Source organism: Nyctibius grandis, chromosome 1 (assembly GCF_013368605.1).
Source record: "Nyctibius grandis isolate bNycGra1 chromosome 1, bNycGra1.pri, whole genome shotgun sequence".
NCBI classification, from domain to species: domain Eukaryota; kingdom Metazoa; phylum Chordata; class Aves; order Nyctibiiformes; family Nyctibiidae; genus Nyctibius; species Nyctibius grandis.
Window position 1 is genome coordinate 125,442,843 of NC_090658.1, and position 20,845 is coordinate 125,463,687.

At 39.4% G+C, this 20,845-nt stretch overlaps 1 protein-coding gene across 6 annotated transcripts in view; it reads right to left on the minus strand.

Moving 5' to 3' along the window:
• ITSN2 (intersectin 2) overlaps window positions 1–20,845 on the minus strand; it is a 107,096-nt gene that overhangs the window by 25,158 nt on the left and 61,093 nt on the right. For 5 of the 6 annotated variants that reach the window (XM_068415363.1, XM_068415390.1, XM_068415381.1 and 2 more), the window contains exons 16-29: window positions 20,693–20,832; window positions 19,726–19,806; window positions 17,791–17,927; window positions 15,377–15,816; window positions 14,123–14,244; window positions 9,355–9,530; window positions 8,924–9,068; window positions 8,257–8,462; window positions 7,352–7,416; window positions 6,257–6,423; window positions 5,897–5,942; window positions 5,601–5,722; window positions 3,763–3,859; window positions 2,462–2,653 (exon numbers count right to left, since the gene is read on the minus strand). In XM_068415363.1, coding sequence (XP_068271464.1) covers window positions 2,462–2,653; window positions 3,763–3,859; window positions 5,601–5,722; window positions 5,897–5,942; window positions 6,257–6,423; window positions 7,352–7,416; window positions 8,257–8,462; window positions 8,924–9,068; window positions 9,355–9,530; window positions 14,123–14,244; window positions 15,377–15,816; window positions 17,791–17,927; window positions 19,726–19,806; window positions 20,693–20,832 — 2,136 coding nt within the window. The remainder of the gene's footprint in view (window positions 1–2,461; window positions 2,654–3,762; window positions 3,860–5,600; window positions 5,723–5,896; window positions 5,943–6,256; window positions 6,424–7,351; window positions 7,417–8,256; window positions 8,463–8,923; window positions 9,069–9,354; window positions 9,531–14,122; window positions 14,245–15,376; window positions 15,817–17,790; window positions 17,928–19,725; window positions 19,807–20,692; window positions 20,833–20,845) is intronic. The other variant, XM_068415372.1, reaches the window with a different exon arrangement.

A 20,845-nucleotide genomic window follows, 5' to 3' on the forward strand; every position in this document is an offset into this window, starting at 1 on the left:
AAGCTGCAAACCTATATGAGTAAACCAAATCTGCCTGCTCCCTTTCAAATACCACTACATTTGACCATCTAGAAGAGACAGCGGGAGAAACTGCTATTCTTCAACAGCAACATTACAATACTCAGATTAACAATTCTTTAAAATGTAACAATGCATTTTTAAAATTATATTCTGTCATAGCTCTAAGCTGGTCCCTAGAGGGACACATCAGCATTTCTGTGGGACAATTCCTTAGTGATTTCTCAAGAATACTAGTGATAGTTTCTGCATTATATTCAAATAAGAGCAAAAAATATTTTAAGGAAATCCAAGCAAGTTTGAAAGTTCAATTAGTACATATTTAAACACTTCTCTGGTTACAGAAGAATGGTACAGCACTAGCTTACTCCTAACACAACTTACTAGGCTCAGACTTCACATCGTGTGGAAACCAGCCCAGCTGAAATCTGTGTAACAATATTTGCACAGTGCTGTGCTTGAGCTATGCTGGTTTTGAGCAGGATCTGGACTTCAAGCAGGATTTTTCCTGAAGTTTCCAAATGCATATGCTTTAATATCACAACAGAGTGGCAAATCCCAGCACAAAACTAATATACAAACTAGCTTATCTGAACTACTCAAAAATGTTTTTTTTTTAAAAAATTCAACATATTCTTCATTCACCAACAGGCAGATTTTATTAATGAAGCACCAGCAGATCTGCTTCATAGCAAACAGACTATTTCTTAGACAAAAGTTTAACGAGGACGTATAGATGACCTGGTGCACATCTGCTCATCTGACTGCCACTGGCTGACCTTTGTCAACGGACTTTCAAAGGTCTTGAGACCTTTGAAACCTGAGAAAAAGACAGCCTAGTGACCTATCAGCAAACAATGAGAAAAACTTAAATCATCACATCAAATGCTTCCAATTACAACTTGGTCTTACCACGGCTTTTGTTGAAAGTTAGTGGTATATGTAATCACCTTGCACTTCAGCCACATTACTGCAAATAGCAACACACCTGGTGTGATAAGCTAATATCTACCATTTTTGAAAATTCAGAAAGTTTTAATACTTAGCCACAATCTTAATTTTATAGCCCATCTGTATTTAGTCTACACTATTTCTTCAAAACTGAGATTTTGTAAACCAAAAACACTTTCAAAGGATCATTTTAATGATTTAAATATGCCTAATCAAAAGGATGTTAAATTCAATCTAAATGCAGAAGTTTTTGAAATCACAGCCACACTGTCCAAAAGCATTTTTAAAAAAAAAAAACATTAAAAAAAATCAATGTCTCACCAAAAATGTGAGCAGATATGTAACTTAGCTAGAAAGAAAACCTCAAGAACTGTACATACTCTGTTTTGCCCAGGTACCATAAAAAGCTACCCAGGGAAAATATTTTAACTTTCCAATCCAAGCTGTACCTTCATTACCGAGTTTGTCAATTCTTCCATAAGAACAAAACTATGTTGATCAAATCTTAGGTGCAAACTGATCCTACAGACTAGCTATAGGCCATTAAGAGTCAGCCTCAACCAGGCTTCTGGATGCATGTCTTTATACTGAGAGAACTACAAATGACGCTGAGGGAGGAAAACACTAAGCGAAGGCACAAGGCTTGTTATGTCAAAGGAGCAACTTTGACATCAAGATAAGCTCCCAAACCCACTGATGTAATGAGTTGATATAAAAGTTGGTTTAATCGCAGTGCCCCAGGATGAAAAGCTGAGCGAGTAAAAACGGTGGCAATTTTCTCTGGGAAGAGGGGCCCAAAAACTGGGAGGGGGGAGAGGGACCAGAAATATTTACTGTGTTTATGTGCAAAGAAGGCAGAGAAAATTCTGACTGTCAGATAGGTGTATATTCTAGCATTCAGTTCTCAGCCTGCTGCTGATAATTTTCAGCTTAACGTGTGTTTTGATATGTATCTTGTTTCTCAGAATTGGAAGAGAGCTGGATCACTGGGCGCCAGGACACGTGTATTTACTATAGGATAGATCACCTGCTAATGCTAGTACCTTTTTCCTAACTTCTCCGGGGTTATTTTTACTGAACTAATAAATAGTTTAAATGTAAGTTAAAGGTGACTACAACAGACACCTTTTTGTATTTTATAAGACTCGAGCAAGTTCTGTAATTGAGCACAGCATGCCTGCACTGACTCCCAGCCAGTGGCAGTTACCAAACATCAGCATCTTTAATGGAAGGGGAACACCTACAAAATCTAGTATTTTTAGCTCACCCTAGCACTATTACTATCACACACTGGCTGGTTGGTAACGTGCTGGTTGTTTGTAGGTTAAATAGAAAAGTATATTAAAGTCCTTCGTACTATAGTAAAGTATTTAGATATTTAAAGTACCAATAAATTCAGCTGATGCCTGGAACTCCAAATTCCGAACACAAAGAACAGCAATGCACCTTTGAAATAAAGTAACAAAATTAAGAAAAAATAAGAGCTGCTTACACTGCTGACTTGGATCAGAATCCGTGGTCATCTTCACGTAGTTTGAGGGGAAGAGACCTGTCACACCACTGATTTCTCCTTGCCACCAGTCAGCATCATCTTTGCTCAGTACATTAATAAGCTGCCCTTTGGAGAAACTGAGCTCATCTTCATTGTTCGCCGTGTAATCATACATCGCTATCACTTGACACACTACAAAGAAAAAACAAAAATAGCAGAACACTGTTACACAAGTATTTTTTCAGCGTTTCACATAACCACAGGAAAGAAACAACAATTTCACATACACTGTTACATAAGAAAAACATCACATGATTTTATCTTGATGTGGAACTGTCCTCCCTTCTCTTTTACTTTTTTTTTTTTGATTGGGCCAGGCAATAATCTTTATTTCCATTTTATGTATCTATGCACTTACATAGCGAATGGATTCAGTTAGTATAGCATCTATTGACCTTCTAGACATTTTAAAATATAATCAAGTATGCTTCTCTCTCTTTTACTGGCTCGGAAAAGATAGTGAGTTTGATTATCTTATAGCTGACACTTGTGAGAAAAACGTGGCAAAGGAAGAGGAAATGTGCATTAGCTAATCATGAGCTGCTAGTTTAGTCTAAGGGAAGTTTTGTCCAGTAACACCCAGGAAGCTGTTGTACAACCAAATCATAGCTGTGGAGAACAGCACAATTTAAGCATGTAGAACCAAAAAAGCTCATTTTCTGTGAAATAATTTAATTTGTACCCGGTCATTCAAACGGAAAAACCTAGTGGAAATTTGCTGCTTAGTCTCCCTCCTTCTAAGGAGCAGTGCATGTAATTTCAAGGTGTTTGTCAATGATTGCTAGTTTTTCTGTAAGATTTTTGCTAGCATTTGGAAACATGGAGTTTCCAAATGAGAAGAGTGTGGCTCTTCAGTGCATTCACAAAATTAAAAAACTCTTGCCACAGAAGATGGACTGCTGATCCTCACAGATTTCTGGATATAAACATCTTCATAACTGAGACTTTCTGTTGTAAGGTATGTAGAGGATAGTATATGCTAGGGAGGGACCCTATGAAGAAGTGTTTTGATTAAGAAGTTGTGAGAATTTACCTTTGTTGGACAGAGGTAAGAGCTGAATGGACATGTCTGTCAAAAGACCCAGATTCTGACTAGGACTTTACCTTCCACTGTGACACCACTATCAGATACAGCCATTAAACATAACATTACGCTAGTTATGTAATTCTGACTAGTATCTGAACAATTGAAGCAGTTACATAAAGTACTCTAAATGAAATATAAAGTCTTTTTTTTTCACCTGAGGGAGCAGCAGATGTGGTTCTTTCACTGCTTGGGCCCAGTAATTTCACGTGGCTGGCAGGGAACCATCCTTTCTGTCTCTTTTTCCCTCTTGCCTGTAAATGTTTTAAATGGTTATTACACAATTAAGAAACCAAACAGTCTACAGACTAGAAAAAATACAACAGATACATCACAGTTCTGCCAACAAAAGACAAAAAGTCAGGCTTCCAAACACCAACTAAACACTAAACAGATCTCAAAAGGAAAAAATCTGGCTAAAGGATAGAACAACCCAGTTCAAATAAAGCTGCACCCCAATATGTTCTGGCAAATGTGTTCATCCAAAGTTTTCAAGTGCAGCTAATTATTTCAGTGCACAGTTTAATTGTAGGACTGAAAAGTCGCTCTACAAACGTCCCACTTATGCACCATATGAAGAGTCTCTAATGAAAACACCCAGAACAGAGGCAACAATCACCATAAGCTACTTTTGAAAATCCTGAGCTAAGCATTTGATATCACTTCCTACCTAGTACCGCATGTGAGAGTTTGAAAAGATTTTCCTCATTTTTTAGTCTTTGCTTTTTCAGTCCCACAGGTAAAGCTGATCTCTGTACAGACTGAAGAAACACATATACTCCAGAGTGCACAAAAAAGTCAGGATGTAAAAGTGAGCGCAGAGTTTAGAAACCCGTAACTGCAGAGTGAGCTCTACTACAACAAAAAAAAAAAAGAAATTCAAACTAGCAAGAATTGACAATTACATCTTTTAGTTCCCTTCTCCCACTTCTTTTTTTGATTCTTTGAGGCTTCTTCCTGAACCAGCACTGGGCCTACTCTGCTTAAAATACACACTATTCATTGTTTTGTGTATGTATTTATTTTTTTGCACATACTATGAATAAATTTTCCACGGCTGTTAATTCACAGAAACTCAATGCAGCAATTTCTCAACTTGCTCACTGTGATCTCTCCTCCGATAACTGTAAAGCAGACTGGTTTTAAAAACAGATGCTGAATAGTTAGATCAGCCCTGTTCTAACTGTTGGAGAGAGAAGATAGGTGTTAATAAGAGTATTTACTCAAAACAGAGGGTGTGTGGCTGTAGAATACCTTGGGAAAGGCCAGTTAAGTGATATTAAGAGGACAGAACTTTCTGTTGTGCTGTTCAATCCCAACATTGGAAATAGCATTCAGTATTGGAAGTAACATGTTTAAATCAGGCTAACGCTGCAGATTCAGCTAAAATTCAGCTAAAGAAAAGGGTAACAAAGAGACACGATAAGATCATGATTTAACTGTTTGCATTGGTTGCAAAGATGAAGGCTATTATGGACAAGATCCATGGGGCTCCAAAAGTCAAAATACCAACTATGATTTAAGAAGAACGTCACGTAACAGTACCCTCAGCCCTTGGGACTAGAAATTCATCACTACGTGGGGAAAGGAGTAAAGTGGGAACAGTAACGTTCACAATAAACTAGCTTCCAACTCCAACTTTCAAGAATTCCTGTTCTTTCAGTAGAATAATTTTACAATTTAATGTTTTACCAGTTAAATCCTAACCAATTTATTAACTGTCAACATCCCTCTTCCCCCTCCCATGCACATGTTCATTGACAGTTCTACTATTTTCTATGACCAAAAAAACACCCCAAACCAAAAAAACAAAAAAACCCATCAACACAAGGTTTAATTAAAGACTTTTTCCCCCCCCCAAATACGGTTTATACAAGATGAAACCAGCTTTCTAGCCAGCTTTTAGAACATTATACTTAGTTGTTTTCTTGAGTTAAAGCCATGATCACCTCCTTGCTGTTCAGAAGTCACAATTATTTCTCCTTCAATAACTACCTGCAACTCTCCTTGCCACCATCCACTAGCATTTTTCTTCAGAATAAGTATTAGCTGTCCTGGAGCGAGACTAAGCTGTTCAGTTCCCGATGCAGCATAGGCAGTAGTAACCTGAGCAATTTCTGAAAAGATAATATATTAATTGCATTTGTTATTTTTTCATTACAGTAAGAGCTAGATCCACAGAAATATCCTGGTACACATCTCACAGGTAAGCACATTAGCCACCATTAAAACACTGCTATGAACCTAAATGCTTATAGTCACTAAATGTTATAAAGTTATCACATACTTACCGGGTTTCTTATTTATTGTTCCAGTTTTGCCAGCGTTACTAGAAGCCTACAAAGACACAACAATAATCTTTTAACGTGCAATAAAAACAGCAGAGTTTACGCCAAGTTTAAGCACGTGGACAGAAAAGCATGTGGAGATTTCAAGCCCGTATTTAACAAAACACCATCCTGTACAGAGAGGGACAGTGTGACACGGTGGCTAGAGCACTGATTTAGCACTCAAGCTACCTAGGCTTTTCTTCTCTGTCAAGCACACTAACCTCTGCTTAAAATCACTATCTAAGAGCTAGATATCAATACTAGTAATACAATAAAATTGAGAGAAAGCATCGTGTGTTAGTTCTCAGAATATGAACTCACTTCTTGATCCTTTGGTCTGACGTAATTGGAAGGGAAGATTCCAGTTCTGCCATCAATGCTCCCAGTCCACCATTCCCCTTCCTTCTGGGTCACTAGGATCTCCTCACCTTCCGTGAAGGTCAAGTCACCAGGCTCAGAGCTTGAATATGAATAGAGCGCAACATACTCTGTGCAAACAGCACATATAAAGAAGGAGACAACAGTTTCAGATAGGAGGATGAAAGTATGTCAGATGCAAGTAAAGGTATCTTTGGTATCAATGTTCGTCAGTGTGTTCATAACATGGATCACGTCTTCACAAGTTTGTGAATCAACCTACCTATTCACTTGATCGTAATCACATCTCGCTTCATGCTTACAACTCTGAGCTACAGGTACACAACTTTGTACGGATAGCTGAATCTGGCACAGTGGGAATTACTACCCTATGATCATCCCGCAGATCAGCAGAGGCCTGTAGGCCACAGCTTAAAAACTCATCTCTTGCTTTAAGTATTCCACCTTACCTCTGTGTTTCACAGTAAGCATGTATATTCCCCACCTAAACCTGATTAAAACCATTCTTATCTGACTAACACAGCAAAAATGAAAAACACAAGTGGAATTAAAATATAATTGGGGAAGCATGGAGATACACTAGATTAAAAGGCTTAGGAAGTGCTTCCCACAAATTTTTCTCCAGTAATATTTGTTTTCTTTACTCCCTACTGATCAAAAGAGAATGATCCGCACTCAGGAGACTAAAAATCCCTTCTCATGTCTCTACAGTATAGCACAATACAGTAGAGAACAGCAGGAAGAGAACTTGGCTTATAGGTATGAGATATTTTAGTTTACAGAAATAAATGAATGCTCGAGCAAAAGTCTTAAAAATAAAACCAAAACCCAGTCCTATGCTCAACCTGAACTAGTTATAAGCTTTACTTAAGTTCCTGTTTTAGAATTCTCGTAACAGTAGCTCAACATTTGCACTGTATCTTTCGGACAAGCATTAAAGGGGCCTGCTCAGAAACTCTTCACATACTTAAGCTTATTCACATGCCATTAAGCAGAAACAGACTGTATCATTAAGTAGCGTAGTTCACGCTGTCTTACCCTCTCCTGCTGCGTAAGACTGTGTATTAGGCTTTTTGTTTACAGCTGCATAAATAGCTTCTGGTCTGCAGAAAGAAAAAGAAGTTTGAGTAACTAAAAGGCTGATGAAGAAAAAATCTCTTTATTAGGATGAGACTAAGCTCACTTTGGTTACCTCAAAGTGGTATTGCCTCTGAATTAATTGCAGAGACTTCCCTGACTGTCAAAGAGTGACAGGTATTACTGATACTTAAGATATGAATGGCATCCAAGAGCACACCACTTCCGAAAAAAAAGAAATGTAATATGATGAAAGATGAGAAGATATATTTGCAAATTATGCTATCCAAAAGAAGTACAAATTAAAAGATTTTGTCTAAATTCTCTCATTCCAGGGAATTTCTAAGAACTTTTATCATAACGCATGAAAAGAACAATTCACACACTGGTGTAGCCATCCCAGCAGTAACCAGACTTTGAATTATTACCTGTAGAGTTATCTTGCAGCATTAGAATAGACATAATAATCTTTTCAAATAAAGAAAAATACGCTATTTCTGCAAGCTGTGCCTTTTGAGCTTACAATTATTTGTAGGTCACTTCGAAATTAGCACCTTCAGAGGCAGAATGCAACTACACTGCAAGAGAGCTGACTCGGTAAGGAACCAAAACACTCTGGCACTTGATGAATAATCAAACACTACTGATTTTTCACAGGACAGCCTTGGAAGACTGTCTATTTGCACAGTAGTGAGCCCAACATTACTTGGCTTGCCAGAATGAAATAATAAAAGCCTAAAACGGCATGGTGTAAATTGTAAATGGTATTTAAATTCTGCACTTCAAAGCACTGCAAGAATTTTGTACTCTAAACCACCTCTTTTTCTAAACTGTTGAATAAAAACAAAAATAAAAGTTACACTTACTCCTCTTTCTTGATTTCGCTTCCAGGTAAGAGCTTGACATACGATTTTGGAAACCAGCCCCTTCCTCCATGTACCTCTCCAAACCACCAGTTTTCCTGCTGCTCCAGGACAGTAATGATATCATTTTTTGAAAAATTCAAGTGGTTATCTTTTTTTGCAGTCCAAGAGCAAAGTGCTTGTGCTTTTAAGTTCTCGACAGGCTGCCCCTGTTAAGACAGAAGTGGAGATGTTGATCGACCACACTATCCCAAACTGATGCAAGTGTTAAAAACAAACATTGATGTATCTTTTATTGAAGTTTAAGCAACTTCACTCCTAAGTGATGGCTGAATAATTTTTTTTTACATTGATGTATAGAAGCTGTTCATTGAAGAACAATATCTCAACTCTGTTTCTTATTTGTTAGAAATATCTTGTGTGTCTAATTACAGGGGAAGATGATTTTAGAATTATGAAACATACTGCATGAGTATTCTTGCTTGGTCCCTGGGAACATGGAATTATGTCAATGCACACTACTGGAGCATTCAGACTAGCTTCTTTATCCTCTAGCCTGTTCAGTGCACCCACTATTAGAAAAGTTGTGGTTTGTTTTGGTTTTTCTTTAAATCAGTTTCATTAACATGAATCTAAAACACAGCAAGTTCTCCACTCTCACACAATATACCTGTCCATGAATGGGTGAAACAGATCCAGGGGACACAGTGCGAGTAAAAGCTGATTTCTGTTGCCATGCTGTATTAACATTCAGACTAGAAAAAGGTACGTTTTGGTAGTCAGATTCTTCTGCAGATTTACTTGGTGAAAGTGATCTGCAAATTGAATACAGGCATATTTAACACATTAAATTTTTTATTTAAAAAGTACCTCAAGCAGAATAACTTTTTTTTTAAAACATATATAAAACAGATATTCTATACAATGCGAAGCAGACTATCAAATACTTAAAATTTCCAAGCTAAGACTTTCAGGTAGGTTCTTCAAGAAGTTTTCTGCATTTGTATTTTAAAAACAAACACCAACTGAAACTATACAGCATATTATGTGTTAGCTAAATTTAGAAAAAGCAATCTTAACATAAACATAAGAAAAACTCACTCTGAAGCAGCTGAGGTAGTAGATAAAGATACAGTAGGAGGAAGTAAGGCCTTCTTAGGAGATAAAGATTTTTCTCCTTCTGGTATTTTTTCTACATAATTGCATGGAAACCAACCAAAATGTCCTTGAAAACTCCCATAAAGCCAACCAGGCTCTCCCACAGTTTTTTCATCAACCTATGGACAGGAGGATAAATACAAAGAAAACACAATTAGCAGCATGAAACAAACAGGGTATCTAGTTTGTCAGCACCTGCTGGCACGCTGAATTGAACAGCGTGAGTAGCACTCATACAAGGATCAGCATTTTCATTCTCTTCCCTTTCAAAATTGAGCTGATTTTACCCTGGTTCAAGAAACAGGGTGATGATGCAATTGCCCTTTTTTAGACACAGGCAGAGACAGACCTCAAAAGACATTATATAGCTTCAAACAGGCCCCAAATGTGCACACTGGGGATCACGTACTATACCTGGAGCCACCCTGGCTTGCCAAAACTTACTGTGCACTGTGTTGTGTTTTGCTGAACGCGCAGCCAAGGGGCAGTGGCTGGCGAGCCTAGCAGCGCACAAAACCAACTGCTGCAGTTCTGCTTACAGATACAATTAACTGTGTCATTTGACTGCATCCAAAACATCCAAAAATTCTGTTATCTACTATACGATTACGTATAGAGCATCCTTAAACATTCATAGCAATATCGAAGCCTCCATTATGCTGCAAATTAGCAAATTTGTCAAAATTAGTTAAAATTATCAGCTCATCAAATACTATCAGCTAGTTAGCATAGTTGAGGTTTGGGGTATAAGAGGGGGAGGAAGAGGAGGCGGCAGCAGCTGTTAGCCTATTTCTAAAATAAGTTATCAGTAGTTAAAAGACACAGTTAATTCTATCTGAGAAGGAAGCCAAAACAAAATCTGCTTCTCTTGTTCCCTCTTTCATGCTTCATTGGTATGAAAATGCAAATAAATGGTTTAACACCGTTAAACTGAAGGCTAATACTTAAGTGTTCTAATATTTTGTACCACATTGCTTTGTGAATTCTCCCTTATCACCTACCTATATCACTTATATCCGAATGAGAAGGACCATACGTACTTATATATTGGATATATATATTAATTGTATTACCACAGCTGTAGATCAATTCTCACAAGTCCATCTGAATGCACATGCTTTCAAAACCATGTATGCTGACAAGTGATATTGCATGAAATAACACAGATTTCAACTGAGAAGCCATAAGACATTTCCAATCGCATGGTCCTGCTGTAATATTATACATAACATACTCAGCTGAATCCAGAAAAGTGCTACAAAGAATGGACACAGAATAAACACCTATAGATATCTGCCTGAGGGATCACTTATAAAGGGTCACAGAATCACAGAATGTTAGGGATTGGAAGGGACCTCGAAAGATCATCTAGTCCAATCCCCCTGCTGGAGCAGGATTACCTAGATCATGTCACACAGGAACGTGTCCAGGTGGGTTTTGAATGTCTCCAGAGAAGGAGACTCCACAACCTCTCCGGGCAGCCTGTTCCAGTGTTCAGTCACCCTCACTGTAAAGAAGTCTTTTTCCTCATATTTATGTGGAACCTCCTGTGTTCCAGCTTGCACCCATTGCCCCTTGTCCTGTCAAGGGATGTCACTGAGAAGAGCCTGGCTCCATCCTCATGACACTTGCCCTTTACATATTTACAAACATTAATGAGGTCACCCCTCAGTCTCCTTTTCTCCAAGCTAAAGAGACCCAGCTCCCTCAGCCTCTCCTCATAAGGGAGATGTTCCACTCCCTTAATCATCTTCGTGGCTCTGCGCTGGACTCTCTCTAGCAGTTCCCTGTCCTTCTTGAACTGAGGGGCCCAGAACTGGACACAATACTCCAGATGCGGCCTCACCAGGGCAGAGTAGAGGGGGAGGAGAACCTCTCGTGACCTACTAACCACACCCCTTCTAATACACCCCAGGACACCATCGGCCTTCTTGGCCACAAGGGCACATTGCTGGCTCATGGTCATCCTGCTGTCCACTAGGACCCCCAGGTCCCTTTCCCCTACGCTGCTCTCCAACAGGTCTGCCACCAACTTGTACTGGTACATGGGGTTGTTCTTGCCCAGATGCAGGACTCTACACTTGCCCTTGTTATATTTCATTAAGTTTCTCCCCGCCCAACTCTCCAGCCTGTCCAGGTCTCTCTGAATGGCTGCGCAGCCTTCCGGTGTGTCAGCCACTCCTCCCAGTTTTGTGGCATCAGCGAACTTGCTGACAGTGCACTCTATTCCCTCATCCAAGTCATTAATGAATATATTGAATAGAACTGGTCCCAGTACTGACCCTTGAGGGACTCTGCTAGACACAGGCCTCCAACTGGACTCAGTCCCATTGACCACCACTCTCTGGCTTCTTTCCTTCAGCCAGTTCACAATCCACCTCACTACCCGATCATCCAGACCACACTTCCTCAGTTTAGCTGCAAGGATGCTGTGGGAGACCGTGTCAAACGCTTTACTGAAATCGAGATAGACCACATCCACAGCTTTACCATCATCTATCCACCAGGTTACATCCTCATAAAAGGCTATCAAGTTGGTTAAGCATGATTTCCCCTTGGTGAAGCCATGTTGACTGCCCCTAATGATCTTCCTATCCTTGATGTGCCTAGAGACAGCACCAAGAACAAGTTGTTCCATTACCTTTCCGGGGATAGAGGTGAGGCTGACTGGTCTATAGTTACCCGGGTCCTCCTTCTTGCCCTTTTTGAAGACTGGAGTGACATTTGCTTTCCTCCAGTCCTCAGGCACCTCTCCCGTTGCCCACGACTTAGCAAAGATGATGGAGAGTGGCCTAGCAATGACTTCCGCCAGCTCCCTCAGCACCCACGGGTGCATCCCATCAGGGCCCATGGATTTATGGATGTCCAGATTGCTTAATTGGTCCCTGACCCAGCCCCCATCAACCAAGACAGACTCCTCCTCTATCCTGACTTCCTCTGGGGCCTCAAGGGTCTGGGGCTCCTCAGGACAGCCTCCAGCAGTATAGACAGAGGCAAAGAAGGCATTCAGTAACTCCGCCTTCTTTTTATCCTCTGTCTCCAGGGCCCCCACCTCATTCATCAGTGGGCCTACATTGCCTCTAGTGTTGGTTTTACCTGCAACGTATTTGAAGAAGCCCTTTCTGTTGTCCTTGACCTCTCTTGCAAGGTTTAATTCCAAGGAGGCCTTAGCTTTCCTAGTTGCCTCCCTACATCCTCTGACAACAGACTTATATTCCTCCCAAGTGACCAGCCCCTCCTTCCATGATCTGTACACCCTCTTCTTCCACCTGAGTTTGCCCAGCAGTTCCCTGTTTAACCATGCAGGTCTCCTGGTACCCTTCCTTGACTTCCTACTTGTTGGGATGCTCTGACCTTGAGCTCGGAAGAAGCAGTCCTTGAATGCTAACCAACTATCTTGGGCCCCCTTACCTTCTAGTACCCTGTCCCATGGGATTTCCCCTAGCAATTGCTTGAAAAGGCCAAAGTTGGCCCTCCTGAAGTCCAGGGTTGTGATTCTGCTAGCTATTCTGTTCCTGCCACATGAGATCCTGAACTCCACCATCTCATAGTCACTACAACCAAGGCTGCCCTCAACCTTCACCGCTTCAACCAGACCCTCCTTGTTAGTGAGAATAAGATCCAGCAACGCTCCTCTCCTAGTTGGCTCATCCACCATTTGCATCAGAAAGTTATCATCAATGCACTGGAGGAACCTCCTGGACTGAGGATGGCTGGCTGAGTAGGCCTCCCAGCAAATATCAGGGTAGTTGAAGCCCTCCACGACAACCAGGGCCTGTAATTGTGAGACTGCTCTCAGCTGCCTGTAGAAGGCCTCATCACCCTCCTCATCCTGATCCGGTGGCCTGTAATAGACACCCACAACAGTATCACCCCTGCCAGCCTGTCCCTTAATTCGCACCCACAAACTCTCAACTCGCTCCTGATCTGCCCCTGGACAGAACTCAATACATTCTAGCTGCTCATTCACATAAAGAGCAACTCCACCACCTCTCCTTGCTGGCCTGTCTTTCCTGAACAGGACGTAGCCATCCATGACCACACTCCAGTCATGTGAGTTGTCCCACCAAGTCTCTGTAATTGCCACTAGATCATAACCCCCCGACCAAACACGGGTTTCTAACTCCTCTTGTTTATTCTCCATGCTGCGTGCATTGGTGTACAGGCACTGGTGTACAGGATCAGCCAGCAAGAGGCAGAGGTCTATGTTAACAATACATTAGAAAATGGTACTAAGACTCAGAAGAACCTTTCACATCTACTTGTTAAATAACTAGTTTAATTTGAATTGACACGGCATTAATAATTTCGTCACTTTATGTAGCCATTCATGTCTTTATTTTCTACACTCCTATTTCAAGTAGACACTGAAAGGCCAACCTGTACATGTACAACGAACTGCAGCAACTACATCATTCCTGATCAACTAATTTCAGAAAGTTTATGTTTGGAGTTCACTATTGTTATTCTAAACATATTCTCAACACCTCTAGGATGTGTAAGATCCAAAGAAAGATTTTAGCTGAACTAATCCTAATTCCACCTGTTTAAAAAACAAACAAACAAACAAAAAACCCAATCAAATTTAAGTTTTGAGTAAGTCTTAAAATATATCAAAATAATGCTTTTCACACTTAAGGCCTTGGTGTATCTCAAGGGTGGGGAAGCGGCGTTGGGTTTTCACAACTTAAATGTCAATGGCAAATCTTACCTGAATTATATCCCCAGTATTAAAGCTCATCTCATCGTGATTCCTTGCTTCAAATGGATACAGAGCTCTGTAATTTACCAAGGTAACTGAACTCCTAGACTCTGAGACACTAACTGCATTGCCTGAAAGGATAAGAAAACTCGTCACCATTTTGATACAGCTGAAAGATATGCACTTAGTTGCAGCCCTACCATTCTAAGCGACAGGTATGAATATAAGAAGAGAACTGGTCTTGTCCCAAAGACACTATGCAAGTGTCAAAGGAGATCACTAGCTACAACAGGCTGATAGGATGCATACAATGCAAGAGTTTAACATGCTGATCATATGAAACATAAAACACAGGCTATAAAATGCATTGTCTTCTGAAGCGAAAAAATGACATCTTTATATTCTCATCTTTCCTTGCCAAATCACTCTGGCTAAGCCAGTGCTTTAATGTCTTGCTTAACACAATTATAATTTTCCAAGTTGAAAAGATAACCACTGCTACAACAGTAAGTGTTCAGCAGCAGATGTGAAGGTTTTAGTTGGAAACCTAAAACACCACGATTTCTATTTGCTTTGCGTCTATGTTCTCCATGTCTGCGACTGATGCTGCTAACAGTGAATGTTTTACCAGGTATAGCTGAGGTGTGCAAATATCTTTCAGCACTGTTCTAATTTGGTTCTTCCTGAACTCAGTGATAAAAGTGGCTAATAAAAACCAACAAGAGCTAATGAAGGATGGAACTAATCAAGACTGCCTTTAGCAAAAATACTGTTAAAACAGTGTTTTTCAAAGTCCCACAACTAGAGTTGGGTTGACTTCAGTTCTTTGGTTTTTAGTAAGAGGCATTGAGTAATGCAGAAATAAACTAGATTTCAGTGTTATAAATCATTTGGCTGAGCGTTATGTGTCCATCCACTGATCATTGAACAAAACTACTTCATATAAGCATTCTGCTTTAATGACATAAAGTGCAGGCCTTAGGCAAAGGCTAAAATATTACTGTTTCCAGCACTTGTGATTTGTCGGCCATCATCACCGGAAGATTTGTCATCAGAGTGATAGGTGCCGAAAACTGATAAAAGCAACCTAAGTTAATAGGATGATTTATACCTAAAGACATGGAAGATTGTTGAGTTTTTGTAATAATATTTTAGACAAGAAGCCTGCCATAGTGTCACATTAGCAATAATACTTCTAAAGAATGAAATAACACAAAGGAAAATAAGAACCATTCAAGCAAAAATCTAACAGACTAAGATTACCTTCATTTTTCCAGGGTGGCTTAAGACTTCTACCCTCTGTTGGTTTCAACAGATCTGCAAACTTCTCATTTATGTTTAATTTAGAAGTGCGTTTCTCCACCTCCTGAGAGTTGGTCACTTCTTTTTTCTTCTTTATTTCTTCGTTCTGCTTACGCCTCTCCTCAGCCTCTTTTGCAATTTGCTCTTGCTTCCTCTTATCTTCTTCCAGTTGCCTCTGTCTTTGTTGTTCTGTTTCCTTCAAGATCGTGGCTTGCCTATTTTTCTCCTCCTCTGCATGTTGTTTATTCTCCTTATCTCTCATCAGAGCAACTGCTTCTTCAGCCTTCAGCTTTTCTTGAACTTTTTCCTGCATTCGTTCTTCCTCCAATCGCTTCTTTTTCTCTTCCTCTTCCCTTCGGATATTTTCCTGCCATCGGTTCTCCTTCTCCCGTTTTGCTTTTCTGAAAGAAAAGAATGAGAGAGGAGTGGGAGAACATTCAGATAAAAAGGAATTACATTGTGTCGACAGAGCAATCGACTGCACTTTTAAGTAAAACTGAATCTATGATATCGACTACTTTTCTCTCTGGGCAATAGGTTCTTCTACAGGAGGCCATGGTTTGTCTTAACATGAGTGCCAGTATATTTCACCTATGAATGACAAATGGATTAAAATTCTTGGTATAGAAACACTGCCACATGGTTATTTATGCAGTGCCTCCATGAACACTTCTGCTCACCAACACCCTGACGAGCAAGAAGTGATCTGTTAATTGAACAAAGGTGGTTTTAAGCTGTCCACCAAGGTAGTATCCAAATCTCACGACTGGAAACTAAGATTCCCAAACAGATTAATAACAAAATTTCACTCTGGTACATATATAAAAATAGCCTTTGCACACTGATCTTTGCTGCTTTAATGTTTTGCCTCCAGCAGTTGTCATCTATTCAATACGCTTATCCCCGCCATTGCCACACTTCAACAGACAGAATCTGGAAATCTGACTGTATTCTCTGAAATCATTCAGATTTTATTCTGTGCCTCATCTCTCCAAAGAAGTTATTATCCAATTCAACACCCTTAAAAATCATTGTATTTTAGATGTTGAGAACTTTCTTCTGAAAAGAGTGGACCTAACCCTTTGTGCCACCTTCTGAAAAGGTTGCTGAGGATGGACCATGTCTAGAGGAGACTGCTTCATCAAATCACTGTGTAATGTCCAATCATCTGATGGTCGTTTTGTTGTGTTTTCAAGCACATGATAGGATCTAGTAGGAGCTGTGCAGCAATACTGTTACTCTATCAGACAGCGATGTTCAACAGAAAAATTAATGGGACATCATTATACAGGTGGCATATGGTTCTCATAAAGGGAGTCACAAATGTTATGAAACTCCATCACACTGGTGTAGGAAAACACTGCCACAAGTTAAGACCACGACTACAAGGTCACTAGCTCTGCTTCATTAAAAACACTCAAAGCAAATACGAATAACTGCAAATCTCTCTCAAATTAAAAAGACAAAACACAGCAATTCTCTGAATGAGAAGTCAAAACTAGTACACCAAAGCCAACTCCAGAGCTGAGGATTGCCCACCGAGAGTGCCTATCCGCCCTCTCTGGCACTTTTTCAATCCAGGGCTGCTAAGCACAAAATAGAGAGCTCATAGCAGAAGCTGTGGAGAGAGGAAAAACAGAGTGGCATCTTAAGACATCTAGAATTAAACCCTAGAAACTATGGTTTCTTAATCAGTGAAATAAAAGAAAGCAAAACTAGTTGGGAACAAGATCATGAGAAATGAAGAGCTGAGAACAGAAAAAGTTTGAGTGCTTTGAGGCTGGGCTGAGCAAAACCAGGACCATATACGTGAAGGGATGATCCTCTTAGACATATATTTGAATTTTCTCATTGTCCTCCTAAAAAAGGAACCAAATCTAAAAGCCAGAGCTTGCTCACTCATCCAGCTTTCAAGATTAACATAGGAATTAAGCAGTCAACGCCCTTCCTATTGTCTGAAGTATTGATCTCACAACTGTCTGGATATACAAGATAAAAAAAACTAGTACCTACTCAGTCAGAAGTGCTTTTAAGGAAATAGGTCAGATCTTTTGAAGGCCAGCAAAACAAGGAAGAAAATATAAGGAATTTTATATGTGTGAGAATTACCTATTAAAGGAGCTAAAACTCTTACTAGCAATAGTGATGACTTGGCTTATCTGAATTAGAAGGTTCTGTTTTAAAAAAGACTGGAAAGAAGAAATCCAAACTTTCTTGTATCAGTGGTACTCCATATAAAGTGTTTTCTCTAAGGCAACTCACTAGGATGTATTTTTACTAATTAGACCTCTTGCTTATTACAGTCAGTGTCTTAAAGTCACCACAGCATTCTTTTGCTTTAAAAACTGCAACACTGATACATTCAGACATGGTACCTTGCAGCCTCATCTTCCAGTCGCTTTTTCTGTGCCAGTTCAGCTCTTCTTTTTTCTACCTCTCTTATTTTGTCCTGTTTGATCCTGTGGAGCTGCTCCAAGGCTAACTGCTGTGTACTGTAACTTTCTCGCAGGTCCTAATGAGGAAAGACCACAAAGTACATCAAAAGGAATAAAGTCAATCTCTTGAGAAGAGCATCCAGGCATTTTAATGCTTTGTGAACCAAGTTTTAATATGGACAAAGTAATATGAAGTTATTAATAGTCCTTGGAGGTCACTGTAAAGAAAGTCAAATAAACAGCAGTATAAAAGTAGGTGGCAGGTTTGCAAAGCCTTTGACGTAACTTAGGTTTTCAAAGAGCCCTTCCAGTCATACACCTGCTGGAAATGGCAAATACGACAGAGAAGAGGGGAAGATATAAAACTGAGTGTTCAAACACATTATCTAAGGACACAGAAGGCAATGAAGCATATTTTAAATAACTACACGACACATTTGTCGTGGAGGCAGACTTCAACTGAAAGCCGCAACGCAATACCATAAACCTGAGAATGCAACCCTTCAGTAGGGCGTTCGCCTTCGTGATGCTGTCTGAATGGTCAGTCCCATATTTAAATGAGAAAAACTTTATAAACATATCCAGCAAGCTTACCCCTGTGGGAAGCCATAGCCTAAAGACACTAACTCAGATGAGTTTTCCTATATTTGTAAACTTCACAATTTTACTCTTTCTTTCGAACACATCCTTCAATTCCTATCCCATCTCCCCCTGATAGCAAACGTTTTCACAGCAGAAAATCAGCATGAATCTTTAAGATAATTAAATTTACAGGGAAAAAAAAAAATCAACAATAGAATTACTTTAGATTGTACTTCACCATGTTACAAAACATCTGTAAGATACTACATTATTTTTTCTTAGGAATTCTATTGATACAGACTGAGCAATGCAACAGGCATACCCTGACTTTTCGTATCTGATCTCATAACTGCAAACAGAGCAATTAAGAATGATCTATTCCCACTACAATATGCACCTCTACCAATAATCATGTTGCTTAAGAGATACTGTGCAATTTATGTGAAAAGGGCAAGAAAACAAGATTTCTGTGTCAGTGAAAGTCTCTGTATCACCAAACTAAAACAAACAATTGACTACTATTTTCCCCCAAACATATTCAGCTGAGAATACTTTTTCTTCTCATTTTGCATAGAAATGGAGTATCACTATGGAAAAAAACCTGCATTACAAAAACTCTTGTATCTTTGATTTAAGGACAGAACAACCCTTATGTAAAATGGAAAGGTCAGTTAAGTAATTCTGAGAATAATTTATGAGGGGGAAAAAAAAAAAAGAAAGTCAGATTTTTGACCCCAGCTGAAAAAAGCAGCATTGAGGAAAAACAGCAAGTAGGTTTTAGTACTGGGTTAATCTGGAGGCTTAGTATTAATAGCATTGCGTTTGCCATGTCATATGTCATATTCTGGGCATTGACGCTATTTCTAGTCTCTCAGACTTGAAAGAGAATTCATTAACCTGACTCACAGCTTAAGATGCATGGATACAGGCACAGCTAGACAGGTAGAGAGCAACAGATGGCAAGGTGGGAGAAGACATTGTTTCTGTCTAAGACAGTATTTTTTTGGTGGATGTTACTGTAACTAAAAATAAAAATAACTGGGTAAAACAACTGGGTGAACATAGTCCTTTAAGAAATAAAATGGCTACCAGTATTTTGCAGTTTGGCTTTCTAAACAGGTAAGAAAAGTTCGAGTCTTTAGGAGGATGTAAAAGCTAGCAGAAAGAAAAAGTCTATCGATTTTCTTTTAGGAAAATTTATTTAATAGAAGTTGTACATCCAAACAGAAAGGGTAAGCAGAGAAAAATTGCGAAATAATTAAAAACCAAAAGAGCCAAAGATTAGAAAATAACCTTAAGTAAGAGGAAGAGGTTGTTGAGACAGCTTAGCAGAGACAAAAGGCACTGAAGAACAGAATCATCCATATTGTCACACTGTAAGATAAGGCAGATAAAAAGCCAATTAATCTTTGCACTGTCTTTTGAAAAACATATTTTAGGGAAGACTAAATGGTAGATGCAGCCACTGAACACAGCAAGCCATGCAGTAAACAAGTAACTAAAAATGCATGTTATATGTAGCCATTTTTTAAAAAGAAAAGAAACTCCTCAGATGTTTACAAATTTTTGTGTTCTTTTTATTGGAGAGTGCAGAGCCCTCATGATGGCCCATCAGAAATCCATTACTTAAGAATAAAGTTCACATAGGAGCCACCAGGAGTAAGCTGGTAAAGAAAGTTAAGTGGATACATGCTACCCTGCCTGAGAGTTGCACGCATTTTGAGGCAAGTCAAGAGCTGCCTCTGAAACAAAACACCTCCAGGACCAGTGGTCAATATTTCTTAACTTCTACGCAAGAAGCGGTCTACGCTTACTTTTAGGACAGTACCTAAGTCTGCTAACAGATCTTGTACAATGTACTATGAAACCCTGTATTTCTTTCAATAAAAGTTAAATGTTCAGTCCACAATTCAAAGATTGTGGCCAATATAACCTCAGTACCATAAGGACAGACTTTGCAAGGGCCTGAGAAACTGCAAGTCTAAATCAAAATGAATCCTTGTAGGCAAAATTTGAAAGTAAGCAACGGTTGACTCATGCAAAGCAATGATTAGCAAGACATTCATATTTTAGTACATTACCAATAGTTTTAAGTGCATTTTTATTACATGATTTACTCCAAAAATTCTGGTAATTCTTATTTGACATTGGAAGTTGGGCAAAGATTTTTGGAAGCCTGATAGAAGTGCCACCATCTTTATGACTGGATACAGATACTGCTTACTGGTGTTAAGACTAAGCATTTAGAGAACGCATGTACCTTAAGCTGACTGTTAAATGCATCCATTTCAGCAAGTTTAGAAGCAGTTTCTTTCTCAAGGGCATCTAGTTGTTCCTTAAGTCTTTGGCATAATTCTTCCTTTTCTAGGGACTTCTTGTGCACTGAACTGATTCCTGTACCTGCATAAGGAAA